At 35.7% G+C, this 14,197-nt stretch overlaps 1 protein-coding gene across 1 annotated transcript; it reads left to right on the forward strand.

The window, feature by feature from the left end:
• Positions 1-1,028: 1,028 nt before the first annotated feature.
• On the forward strand, positions 1,029-6,037 carry LOC107659994 (succinyl-CoA ligase [ADP-forming] subunit beta, mitochondrial; the record flags this gene model as incomplete). Its single annotated transcript, XM_016449129.1, has 8 exons — positions 1,029-1,109; positions 1,345-1,473; positions 1,571-1,709; positions 2,725-2,886; positions 3,153-3,295; positions 3,400-3,520; positions 4,309-4,397; positions 5,433-6,037. Coding segments are annotated over 8 exons (939 nt in total), but the record flags the coding sequence as incomplete, so codon positions are not given.
• Positions 6,038-14,197: the final 8,160 nt, after the last annotated feature.

Consider the following 14,197-nt stretch of genomic DNA (forward strand, 5'->3'; position numbering starts at 1 on the left):
TTCCATAACATTATGCACACCGACTCAGTTGTATTTTCCACTGTTTACATATTTTTCACATTGGAATGATCTTGAGTAGTATTTCAACACAGCATATATAAATTTAGGGAATACCATTGCCAATGCTTTTACATAGGTCAGATTACAGTGTTTTGAACAGGACAGCCAGATTACCTTATGTTAGGGTCTGGAATTTGCTATGTGTTTGTGTTTCAGCTGTTGTGCTGTTCTCACACACACTGCAGTCTAAACATAGATTTGCACCACCTCTGGAGAATGTGGCTACCCTAACCTTTAATCTAACTGTCAGCATATAGGCAGCACCTGCACAGACCCATGATGGACAGGCAGTGCTGTTAGCTAGAATAAAGGAGGGTAGGGTGTCACAAACATGGAGGAACTAGCTTTAGACTGAGAAACATGTAACATTAGAGAATGGGTTTAATTGACCCATTAGTTTGAACCTAGGTGTGTCTCAGATCAGCATAAAATTGGATTTCACTCCTTAACTTGCTGTTTCCAAATGAATAATCATTTGCTGTGCATTGCATTTCTGGTAAATACACTGAAATGTACATTAAGGGTTGCAAAAAGTGGGAGTATTTTATGTGCAGAATTGCAACATGGACAAAGTTGGAAATATCCATAGTTTCACAATGTAAAATCAGCGGTTTAATGACGTTCCGTGGGGCACTTCCCTTTTTCAGAGCTCCAACATGGTACAACTTTAAAAGGGTTAGTTCACCCAAAGCTGAAAATTCTGTCAGTATTTACTCACCCTCTTGATGTCTAAACCCTATAACAGATGTTCTGTGGAGCACAAAACGAGGTTCATCAGAACGTTCATGCTGCTGTTTTGAAAGCAATCATGAAAAAGCACTTAATTCCAGAAAAAAAGATAAAAACAGTAATATTGTGAAATATTATATTTTTGTGTGTTTTCTTTTAAAATGTAATTTATATCTGTGATGTCAAAGCTGAATTTTTTTTTAGCAATCATTACTCCAGTCTTCAGTGCCACATGACTCTGTAACCAGGTGTTTATCTGCGAGCGCAGATACCCACGCAGAGAGTATTATTTTGCCATCACCATGGAGAGGTCCTTCCAGGTGAGAGGTCAATACTGTGTGGTTTATCTATGAAACTGCTTTGCATATGTGTGCATCCAAGTACAGTAAGTCTTTTTACAAGCATTCAAAAATGACATCGCCGCTCTACATGCTGCAGTAAGCAGAATGGCCAGTAGAGGGAAACTTTTACTGTGTTGTGACCTGAAATGTCAGCAATTTACTGGTTTCACCTGCCCTTAAAAAGATCACATAGGTTCTGCTTCACCCCCTACAGGGCCCTGTGCTGATTGGCAGTTCTCAGGGAGGCGTGAACATTGAGGATGTGGCTGCAGAGAATCCTGATGCCATTGTGAAAGAGCCTATTGATATCATGGAGGGAATAAAGATGGATCAGGCTATTAAGGTGAGGTGCAGAGTATTATATAGCTTTGCAAGACAGTTCCCACACTGACCCCTGCTTGAAAAATGTTTTTATTCTTTTTTTTCTCTCTCTCTCTCAGGTGGCGGAGAAGATGGGTTTCCCCCCTGCATTGATCAATGAAGCTGCAGAAAACATGTTGAAACTTTATGATGTGTTCATCAAGTATGATGCATCTATGGTAGAGATCAACCCAATGGTGGAGGATTCATCTGGGATTGGTACCCTGAAGCAGACACCTTGCACTTTAGATCATTATGTATACATTAAAGAACCCAGTCCTAGGGCTGCAGAAAATAATATCAGTATTGTGAAATGGCTTTTTGGATAAGGCGATTTAATCAAATAATTATTGGCACTGTGGGTTTTAGAGTTAAACGTGACACTGTGTTCGTTTACATGTGTGCAGCTCATGATGTGGGGTTTGTTTCAGCATATCAGAGCAGATTGGTTTGTTTACTGTGAATTGAGCCACTCTGAGATGATGAAACACTGTTATAATATATACTGCACAGTGCCACTCTGAAGACTCTACAGGCTGTATTAATTTGACGAAAAACAACCAAAATAAAAATGTGATGGTTTAACGTTTGTAAATAAAGAAATTATATCTTAGTAATTTTACAGTTGCACTAAGCCTATAAAAATAAAATTATTTTATTAAATACTTTTTAACGTTTTTTTAGAGTACAATAGTTTTATTACAATTTATTTGTTGTTTTGTATATAATAATAATCACAATAAAATTATTACTTAAAAAAAATATTGTTTTATTGTCATATTGAATAGGTCAAAAACAGTGGGAATGTGACCTATGAAAACTTGAGTTGAAAGAATTTTGTAAAAAAGAAAACTGTTCACTTAATGGTCATGGAAATAGATTTGAGTTAAGTAAAAAGTATACTGAAGTGTGAACAGCAAACGTTTTCCCTAATCACTGAAATTCATGCTAACTAAAAATAGTAATTTTTCAGCTTTTTAAAATTTTTTGTATTTTCTGTGCTCCTCAACAAAATCCCCCCAATCATTTTAGATTGAATAATAGCATCAAATAGAGCTGTTCAAGTCATCTGGTGGGAATTTCTGTCTTTTTTTTCATATCCAGTAAATATAGCAGAAAAACAAATGCAATGTCAGTTTATTCCAATGTTGTGCAGCTCTACCCAACACTGTAATACTCTATAACAGGCTCATAGATTCATGCATTCATAGATGATTTCTTATGTGCTTTGCAGTGATGTGTATGGACGCTAAGATCAACTTTGACTCAAACGCTGCCTATAGACAGAAGAAAGTGTTCGACATGCGAGACTGGACCCAGGAGGACACCAGAGACAGACAGGCAGCCAAAGCAGACCTCAACTACATTGGCCTAGATGGCACTATTGGCTGTCTGGGTCAGTCCAAAAAACCCACAACCATCCATTAGAGAAACGTTATCACAGCATTGAGTGGACGATTCAAAACCAAACCCACATATCAGCATTCTTGATATATTTACGTTTATATATATATATATATATATATATATTAGAATTAAAGACCTTTATATATTACATTTTGTGCTTTTAGTAAACTAGATATGATTTGTACCATTTTGATTAGTTTGAATATTGAATATGTGTATGTATAAATCTATACATGTGATGTCACCTGTGTTTAGTCAATGGGGCTGGACTTGCTATGGCAACTATGGACATCATTAAACTGCATGGTGGAACACCCGCTAACTTCCTGGATGTTGGAGGCGGAGCCACTGCACAGCAGGTGACGGAGGCCTTCAAGCTCATCACGTCTGATAAAAAGGTATTGTCATAATCAAAAGAATTACATTGGCTTCTGTGTTTATTGCCGCTCTTTTTATTGCACCTCTCATGTCATAAAATGTTTGTCTGTGTTCTCTATAACAGGTCCAAGCTATTTTGGTGAACATCTTTGGTGGCATCATGCGGTGTGATGTCATCGCACAGGGTATTATTATGGCTGTCACTGACTTAGAACTGAAAATCCCCATCGTAGTGCGGTTACAAGGTGAGAGAGACCGAACTTAATACTGTGATGATTGATGGTGCGGATGACTTTGATTAATGGAGAGGTGGAGGGATGATTTGAAACCCATTAAAAATATTTTCAGTTCCCATACTTTATTTAAAAGGGTGCTGATCTGAAAAATTGGATCATATTATCAGTTAAGAACAAGCAGGTTTCCTTAGAAAATCACATGAATAGGACTTATCAGGCTTATCAGAGGTTCTTGTGGTCATGGGAAAACCTGGAAATATTTGGGGATATTTTCAAACTGTTTTCAAGGCCTGGGAAAAGGGAAATGGCATATGGAAATTACTATAGTAAAAATAGATTTTTCTAGTTACACACTACTTTAAAATTATGTAATTAGTTAGATGTTGCTCTTGTATAAAGTAAAACTTGCTTGCAAGCCATTATGATGTGGAGTTGTTTGTTTCTTTTTTTCAGAGAACAGTTAACCAGTTCACAGATTGGTCAGAATGCTTCTTTGAATTCTTAAGAGAAGTCTGAATTTGAAGAATTATTGAAAATCCTTATCCAGTAAACACAGATGACTAGAAAGGTCATGGAAAAGTTCTGGAAATTCGTTAGTCAAAAACTGGGAACACTGTACTATCTATATCAATAAAAGGTAGCACAAATCCCCCAGGAAGACTTGGAACGTCTGGGAGAGAAGAAACATTGACAGAAGGGTGACAGAAAGAAAAAGGTGTCTGGAAAGGGGTATTTGTGCAGGTGGCTCATGTTTTCTGTCCTTCATCTCACTCTCATCACGCTTGTCTGATCTCCAGGAACAAGAGTAGACGATGCCAAGGCTCTGATCGCTGCCAGCCCTCTGAAGATCCTGGCCTGTGATGATCTGGACGAGGCGGCCAAAATGGTGCGTTGCTCTTATTTATCCATGCATATGAGCAAATCCAAACTGACATAGGGTGGAAATGGTGAGAAGAATCTGCTCATCATGGTTCAGGAATCAAATTGATAGTCCAAAGAAATATGAGATTTTAAAGGAGTTGTTCACCCAAAAATGAAAATCTGTTATCATTTAGTCACCCATCGTTGTTCCAAACCCATATCACTTATTCTTGAGATACAGGATAAAATTTCCCACAACCTGCCAGTAATGTTTGAAATAGCAACATTTACACTTTTTTGGAAAATAAAGAATAAAAATTCAGATGCATAAGAAAAAATGGTTTTTACAACACTTTTCAACAAGGTTCAGTTCATTAATAGTAGTTCATTCTTTAGGTTTCATGAACTAACAATAAAACATACTTTTACAGCTTTTAATAAACTTGGATAATATAAATTTCTACATATTTTAATATGTCAAGTTATAAATAAAAAATAAATACATAATACGTCATTCAAGTATAAATTATAAATGGCTTTAATAATGTATTACGAGCGAACAAACAATCAAACAAATAAATTATGAATAAATTCATCTAGATTAATTAATGCTGTGTTAAAAAAATTCTGTTAATTGTTAACTCATGCTACCTAATCCAATAACTAAGGGTAACAAATTGCACCTGTGTCATTTAAAAAGGGAAAGTGTACAAAAGGAAAAATGAAAGCACATGTTGCAGTCCATACAACTTTGCATCAAATAGAATCAAAGCAAATCTCATTATTACTATACAATGACTATACAAAACCGGATATCCTGCTACAAGCAATTTGTCTTTCCACTCTGAATGGTGGAAGTGATCATACAGCGGTTCACGACAGCCAAGCAGAACATATTCAGTTTTTTTTTTTTATGTACCGTTATGTAGAGTTTTTTTTTTACAATCAACAATCATCACTTTTTGCTTTTTACTATTAACGTTTAGGACACTGTTATAATTAAGCTGATTATAATTAAAGGTTAAACATTTACCATACCTTTCTCTCTCTTTTTCTCTAGGTTGTAAAGCTCTCTGAAATTGTATCATTGGCTAAAGAGGCCCAGGTTGATGTCAAGTTCCAGCTGCCCATCTAACAGTGCAAACCTACAAGCTACATCACTATTCGAACCATCTTATATGAACTGAATCTAAGCCCACCACTTGAACTTGTCTAGTCTCAGACCTCCAGTAGAGATCTCCTCAACCCCGTGTCCTGGTCAAGCTTCTGTCATCTCTCGTTTCTGTCTCTTTGTGGTTCCCCGTTCCTTCTGTCTCATCAGTGCTTTCAGATTGTTAAAGCACATGTGTATCTGCATGGTGCCACTTTTATTTCATGCGAATCAACATCACCCAGTGCAGAGCCCATCAAACCAGTCCACTAACATATTGTTGGATTTTTTTGGTTCCATTGGTTTAGATTGGGTCAGTGTTACTGCCTACTGTTGTTTTTCGTCAATGTTATTGTTTGTTTGATTTCTGAAGTGGAGGATGTATTTATGTGGGATTGTATTTGTACTGTTGAAATGTACGGAGATCTGACTCTTTGGGTAAAGAATGTCTCGGACACATTGGTCCTATCTTTTGCCACATATATATATATATATATATATACACAGTATCATAAAAGAAACAATAATATTCAGATACAGTTTTTCTCAGTCGCTTTGGTGCATTTCTCAAATCATCCTTATTATTTGCAAAGAAGAGAAATGCACCATTTCCCTTTTAAGTAAACGCACAAGCACTCACAGGGAATATTTGTGTTATTGGTGTTCTCTCAGTCTGACATGGAGCCACTGGTGAAGCGGCTGCAGAAAATAATAAAAATACTGAAGTGTCTTAGAGGATGATGATTGATTCTACTCAAAGACTCTCACTGTCTATTTTTGAAATGTAGAACATGTACTTCTTTGGCAAAGTAAGTCCCTTGAATCATCTTTCATGTTAGAGTGGGTCCTATAGTGAGAATTCAACTTTCTATAAAGGAAAGTGCTCTGAATTTGGCAGCTCACAATTTGAGGTCTGTAATACCTCAACCATCCAGTAGCATTCCTATTCAACTCAATGGCAGTTGCCCAGCTGGTGCAGAACTTCCTGAAAGTATGTGATACATGATTTATGCTTAAAATATTAGATTTTTGTCTAAAATGTCTAAAACTGCACTTGGTAAAGTTACAAATGACTTGTTTCTAGCATCTGACTAAGGCTGCATTTCGCTGCTTAGATCGATTTTAGTGCCGTGTTTGACATCATAGATCATGACATACTATTACATAGATTACAGAATGACATTAGTATTCAGGAACAGGCATTAAGATGGTTTAGATCAGGGGTGCAAAACACAGTTCCTGCAGAGTTTAGCTTCTTCAGGCTTGTTTGAAAACTACATAGTATATTTGTTAGAGCAAGGTTGGAACTAAACTCTGCAGGGCTTGGCCCTCCAGGAATTGGGTTGTTAAGATCCTACCCATCTGATGGCTACCATTGTGTCTCTGTAAATGAGGAAGAATCCAACCTTACAGCTGTAAAATATGGAGTGCTGCAAGGATCTGTGTTAGGCCCTCTGCTGTTTATATATATATATATATATATATGCTGCCTCTTGGAAATACTATGAGAAAACACTGGATTAGTTTCCACTGTTGTGTTGATGATACTGAGCTATATATTTCTTCAGACCAGATGAAATTTCTAAATTACTCAAGTTGACAGCGTTTTAAAGGTATTAAAGTCTAGATTACTTACGGGCAAAATAGCCTATGCCATATTTGCTTATTTTTAGTCAGTCACCAACTGAGCTAGAACTATTCCTTTAACCCCCGGTTTCATAGACAAGGTTTAAGCATAGTCCCAGACTAAAATGCATGTCTGTTCTGTTTTAACTGTCAGAAACTTGCACCGACATATCTTAAAATATGTTAGTGCCAGTGTTGGGGAAAGTTACTTTTAAAAGTAATGCATTATATTGCAGGTTTGCGTCATATTCTGAGTTGCATTCTTTTTTATTCATTTAGAAGAATACTGAATCTGCACTGTAAAAAATGAATCATGGGTCTTGTAATTTTCATTAAAAAAATTAAGATGATAATTAAAAATATTGTGTATATTTCATTAAAGAAATTGTGATTCAGTGTTGCATAGAAAATATTGAGGACTTTTTTACTAATAAAACCAAGAGATGCGTTTTCCTCATTTTTTTAAAGGAAACTTAAGCAGTTTTGAATTGAGGAACTGATTAAAACTAAACAAAATGAAGGAAAGAAGGCTACCTATTTATTTTAAGAGAATTACCTCAATTTTGCAGTTTTATTTTAGAGGTGATTGTTAGTTCCCAGCATACTTTGCATATGGCTGGATATGGAGAGTACATTTTGAAATTAAATGCTATTTTATGTGTTTTTGAGTGAAGGGAAACATCTATTAATGTTTAATGTTCAGTTATGTTTGACATTTGAAAGAGTTTCTGTTACATTGAAGTTTCCATTGCACAGTGCAATCGTTACCATTGTGCAGAAGAGTAGAGCTTATGGTTATGGATACTACTCCTCGAAGGCATTAAGCGTTGATCATTGAACAGTAGCGTTGTTTGTGCTAGTGCAATACTTTTCAGTATTTCTCAAATATGTTCCTACTTGAGCTGCTTGGCTGTATACAGTCTTTTAAATTTACGAAATAACTCAAAGTCAAATACAAACAGACCTCACTCAAAATCACAGACTTTTGAGAATCAACTTAAAATAAATTAGCACATTTCACTAATTATATTAAATTCATTGTGTCATAGATGAATTAATTTAGGAGATTTCACATGATTTATTCCGGTAGATTCCATTAAAAAAATCAAGCCTGGAAAAACTACTCAAAAATATTATGTGTAATATTGTTACCATAATTTGTTTTAAGTAAATAGCTCGTTCTATTTTTTACAGTGTGTTTTTTTTTGTGTGTGAGTGAGATGAATTAATGCATATTCATATTTATTTTAGAACTACAGTAACATCTTCTAATAAATTGGAAAAAAAAAAAGTAACGTGCGTCACTTATTTGAAAAAGTAACTCAGATATTCTCTTGTAAATTAAAAAGTAACGTGTTACTTTACTAGTTACTTTAAAAAAGTAATCTGATTACATAACTAACGTTACTTGTAATGCGTTACCCCCAACACTGGTTAGTACTATTGATTTGTCTCAAGATGCACACCAGTAATGTTTTTTCTAAGGCACATTTATAAAAGATAGATAAATGTCCTAATTAGATCTATGGCCTAATCCTGGTTTAACCTAAGCCCTGTCTTTGAAACCAGGCCTATGAGTCCTAAAATAATCATCACTTGCAAAACATCTGCTATACTATATTTAAGATTAATGCATTTGACCTGAATATAAAATTTCCATCCATTTGGATTATTTTAATTAATAATTAATATTTAATTAATATTTAATTCATTTTAATTGTATTATTTAAATATATAAATCTTAAATTTAAGCCGAAATATTTAAGTGTAATAAATTGATACAATTTATTTTTTTGCTTTAAAAAAACGTACTTTTGAAGGGCCATCAATGGAGAAAGATATGTTTTGTAGCCAGACAGTTTAGTTACAACATCTTCCAGCATGATCCTAACAGCCAAACCTCTGTTGTGCTAGCTCAGGTAAATATTGATATTAGATGCAAATATGAACTGACTGATAAATCCACTTCTGTAATGATGTTGTATTAGTGTTGATTTGAAATCAGTTGAAATGTCTTTAAAATGCACTGTTCAGACAAGCGCTTGAGTGGGGAAGATTATGGCTTCAGGCTGCCTGTTTCAAATGCGTCATGCTTTAAATGAATTAAAACCTCTACAGCTCATCTATCTGTACTGGATGTGAATCAATACTGCACTGCTTCATATTTTTTAATTATGTCTCACAGTAGTTGGCCTCATACAACTTTGGATGCTTTCCTCCTTGCATACCTTGGATGAATCTATTAATTCTTTAAAAAGATACATTTTTGGTATGCGGTGTATAATAAAATATGATAAAATATTCAAATGAAATATGTGAAAATAATTTTTCAGAAAATATTTTTACAATCATTTTTTCATCCCCTTGTTTTTTCTTCTTCTTGTTTTAAGATTTATACTTAAAAAAAGCAATAAACATCTTAAAGCAAAAACATCTAAAATGTATCTTTAATGAAGTTTGTTTTTAACACATTCCACTGGCAAATAAATATTTAAAACAAACAAGATATATTCTCTGAATATAAGTTGTAAATATCTTGTTTTAAGGATTTTAAAGATATTTTTACTGGCATTCAACTCGATTAGACTAAAATGATGCCATTTTAAAGTTGATGCTTTTGAAAAAATACATAAAATCTTACAATCACCATCTAAATTTGAGATGTTTCAAGAATACACTCTAAAAAATGCTGGGTTAAATACAACCCAGTGCTGGGTAAAATATGGAAAAACCCAGCAATTGGGTTGTTTTGACCCAGCGGTTGGGTTACTACCCAGAAGGTTGAGTTAAACATTTAACCCAACCGCTGGGTCAAAACAACCCAATCGCTGGGTTTGTCCATATTTTACCCAGCACTGGGTTGTATTTAACCCAGCATTTTTTAGAGTGTATCTAAGTAATGTAATAAGAATCAGCAGAAATGTCTAGTCATCTGTTTGACATAGTGGTGGCACGATTGTGAACACGCACATTCAGCAGTTGTGAGAATGATTTAATCAGAGATGTTTCAGCGTACACAACTGCTCTTTTTGAAAATACTTTAGAAGCTCACTTAAAACATGCAAAATATGTGCATCCTTGAGAAAACTGTTGATTTGTCACAAACTTGTGGCTGTTTTGTGGCAAATTTGCAGCCAATGATTACTGAAGGTGCACAGCTCCTCGCCAGTAGTGGTGAACCTGCGACAATGAAATGAATGATTGATGCCTGTTTCTCATTACCAAACCATTTCATCACCAAATTTGAGTCAATACTTACATTTCTGCTGCAATGTAATACACTTCTCAGCCGTTTGGAGATATATACCTCTGTTGACAGCCAGTTGCTACTGTGGTATTTTTATTTCCTCGATCGGTATAGCTCAAGTCAAGATTCACCTCAGTGGAAATGAAATTTCCCACCATGCCGCAGGCTTGTTCAGATTTACCTGTTTATTTTTGGTGGAGTGGGGCCTTTGAATTTTTTCTTGCAGCGCTGAGGTTGATGCACCCCTGAGGCTGAAATTATCCTCAGCTTTTGGGGAAGAACTTCAGGGCTTTGCCTGTGAATTCACTGCAACTAAGTTGAAATGACACCCTGGAACATTTTATATTGGAGATTTGCATTTGTCTGTGGGAACTTTTCAGAACGTAATTTGTGGATTTAAACAATTCTTATAATATCAGAATGTATCATTCACTTCATTGCCCTGTGAATTTCGGTGACAAAAATAGGGCCCTCATGATGCGGAAAGCTCAGACTGACTTGCCGAATCTATTAATTAAAATGGAATTCACTGTCTAACAGAATTGGGCAAAATTTGGATAAATTAATCAAAAATAGGGTTGTACACTTAATCAAACCGCAATATGGACTACTGTCTGTGAGTATTAGACTGCAAGAAGACTGTTTGAAATATAAAGTCTTATGTTCCGCGTGTCTCTGTGTGAAATGGCACAGTTTTGTCTACACATACATAACCTCTTGGTGTTTTCAGTCTCTGCCTTCTCACTATGTAAGGACAATGCTCATCATGAACTTCATGTCAAGAGCTGCTCCGAGACACATTTCACCAGCATATCACCATTTCATTTAATAAAACGAACTATACTTTCACGCTATTAAAGATACGTGTAACTGTTAGCACTGAGCCACTGTTGCCCGAGGGATTTGATGCTAAAAGACTGTCTTGTGAAAGTCCCGTCTTTGAAAACACACAGGGTGGACTCGTTTGAAGGGAATGTTGTTGTTTAAAAATGTCTGCTTTTGTTATATACTTAGCTGACAGCTGGTTGTACATTGTGCCTTAACGGCTGTGCTCAATTATCAATTTTCCGAGGTTGAGATAGAGAGATGCTACTGATATGGGTGTAAAAGAAACAGACAGGGTGACGTGAGTCTTCAACTAACTTGTTCATCAGTTTGTGGCAACAGAACTGACTCTCTGTTGCCTTGGTAACTGTAGATTCCAGCCCCCTTTCCAACCCAACACTCTCGCACTATTCTACCAGGGGTGTCAATTATTTTTATATTTATTTCGTCCTCTCCTCTTTTGACTTTCCTAATAAGTCTGATCTGATAAATCTGATTCACCATATGGTGCATTTAAAAAAGGGCAGCCCATCCTTCCTCACACATTGTGCTATACAACATAGGCCTATATCAGAATCAGAATCTTCATTTCCCTTTCATATATAGGCCTATATATATGCATATATATTAGTGCTGTCTGTCACATTAACGCATGCGATGAATTTTTTTAATTTAAAGCGTTAAAAATATTTAACGCAATTAACGCAGTGGCGGAGATAGGGTTGGGCCACACTCACAACTGTTGCTTCTGTCTCTTTTTTCTTGACAAGAACTGCGTTTTAGACGCAGAACGTCTTTAAGACCTCATCAAACGGGAGACTTTTCAGACTCCAAATTTGCCTCAGCGCCAGGCACTAATAAAACAAGTGTGGAAAAAGTACAGGTGAAGCTTCAGTAGAACAACAGTAGCAGGGACGTGCACAGACATTTTGAAGGGGAGGGGCTTAAGTGGAAAAAAGGGCACTTCTCATGTTTATTTACATTTTTTTTCTAAACAAAACTTTAAACATATTAGGGGTATGTGATAATGACAAAAATATATCTTAGTATTTTCTGGGATTTTATCGATAACGATAATTAGACAATATTTTGCTGAGTGTGTTATTGTGCTGATATCTTAAGGACTACCGTGGACAGCTGACTCTTAAAATTTTTTGATATCCTGCATATTCTGTGTGGTGATCAGTTCACAGCAGAGATAGAAATTAATCTTTTCCAATAAGTTTAAGTTGATTTTTTACCTTTATAAAATCATTTTTTCTAAAAGTGTGCATCATCTTTTCAGTAAAATTCTTAAATTGAATCAGTCAATTAATAATAAGTCATTTGGGCTGTTACCAAGCAAATGAAATCAGTATTGACAAAATTAATCTTTGCAATGCAGAGGAAACACAGAAGCTGCATTAGAAGTGGCATTTAAATGCATTTACACACTGTTTAATGCAGGACAAGAATGCATTTAATCTGCAGTTACAAATGCATTACTGTTATATACTGATATTTTAAACATATAACGTTGAATAGCCTACTAATATTTGAAGTTATAAAAAAAAAAAATGAAAAGATACTTTAAATGTGAAATTAAAACTGCCAGTAGGTGGCAGCAAGTCACTGTTAATAAGTGAGTCATTGCGATTGAACCGAATCATTTAAACGGTTGATTCATTCAGGAACGAAACAGCATCATGTTGCTCAGAGACGCAAATTGGAATTATATTTGTTGGCGAGATAGAGCACGAACAGTCAATATTGTGTCTAAAACGTAAGTGTCTTAATATTCAGTTATTGTCTATTGAACTGCTGTATAAAATCAATATCACATTCGTGATACTGATTAACTATATGAAATGAGATAAATAAGCTATACATTTAGGCCCCCATATCTTGAATTTTGTGATCATTCTAAATGCATTTTAATAAACTGAATCATGCAGTGAAAGAACGCGCACTGGTCTAACCTGCTAGACTTCCTATAGCCTTAGCTAACTTAAGCTAACTTACATGGTAGCCCTCTCATGAGTCATGGATGTTAGCGAGACTAATTACCAATAATTTCCTTTTGTCTTTTGGATAATTAGCTGTAAATTCGAGGCACAGGTAGCTTAGTCTTTTGTTCATCACCACTCACCTCCACACCAAGACAAACACAACTGGAAAGAGTGGGAGGCTCTCTGCCTGTCTGTGATGCGCATGTGCCGATCAATATGCGCTACACTGCTGTGCTGCACAGAGACGCAGAGGGGAGAAAGGCATTGGAACTGACAGAGTCTCAATATTTCTCGACCCGACCTGATATTTAGATTTTTTATATGTTTGACAGGGAAAGCTGTGCGCAAACAGAAACACACACGGACACATATATACATATATTCATTTATTTATTAAAAAAAAATCCCCAGAAAAAAGGGCACTTTCTCTCGAGAGGTGCTCAAGCCCCCTTTGATGTCTATGTGTGCATGTGCCTGATTGTTAGGCCATATGTCAGTAAAAAACAATTTTCCTGTCCTGTCAGCTGTTATACTTTGCTTGTAGCACGTGCTCTTCAATTGCATGCACATATGGGGCGGTCGCTGTATCATTTCATATTATAAGCGCAAAAGAAACTACGAGCATGCAGTCATAGTTATGTCATTAATTAAGTAATTAAGTTACCAAAAAAGGCGATTAAAGCTGCCTTAAAACTGTGCATGTATGTAAGTATTTGTTATATATGAGTCAGATTTAAGAACATGTCTCTGAAATGCAGTGGTTTTCAAAACTGTCCTGGAGCAGCAGCACTGTCTCCCTCATCTAACACACCTGATTCAACTCGTCAGCTCATTAGTAGAAACTTTAAACCTGAAGTGGGTCAGAAAAGGTAAAGAGTTGTGAGAAAATACGATGCGTGTCAGATCCATGTCACGTTCAGCAGCAGCAGCTCTTAAAGCAGCCAAAATAACCTAATAACCCAGCTGCTGTGATGTCTGTTAATCAAAGA

Source organism: Sinocyclocheilus anshuiensis, unplaced genomic scaffold, assembly GCF_001515605.1.
Source record: "Sinocyclocheilus anshuiensis isolate Anshui unplaced genomic scaffold, SAMN03320099.WGS_v1.1 scaffold55, whole genome shotgun sequence".
NCBI lineage: Eukaryota > Metazoa > Chordata > Actinopteri > Cypriniformes > Cyprinidae > Sinocyclocheilus > Sinocyclocheilus anshuiensis.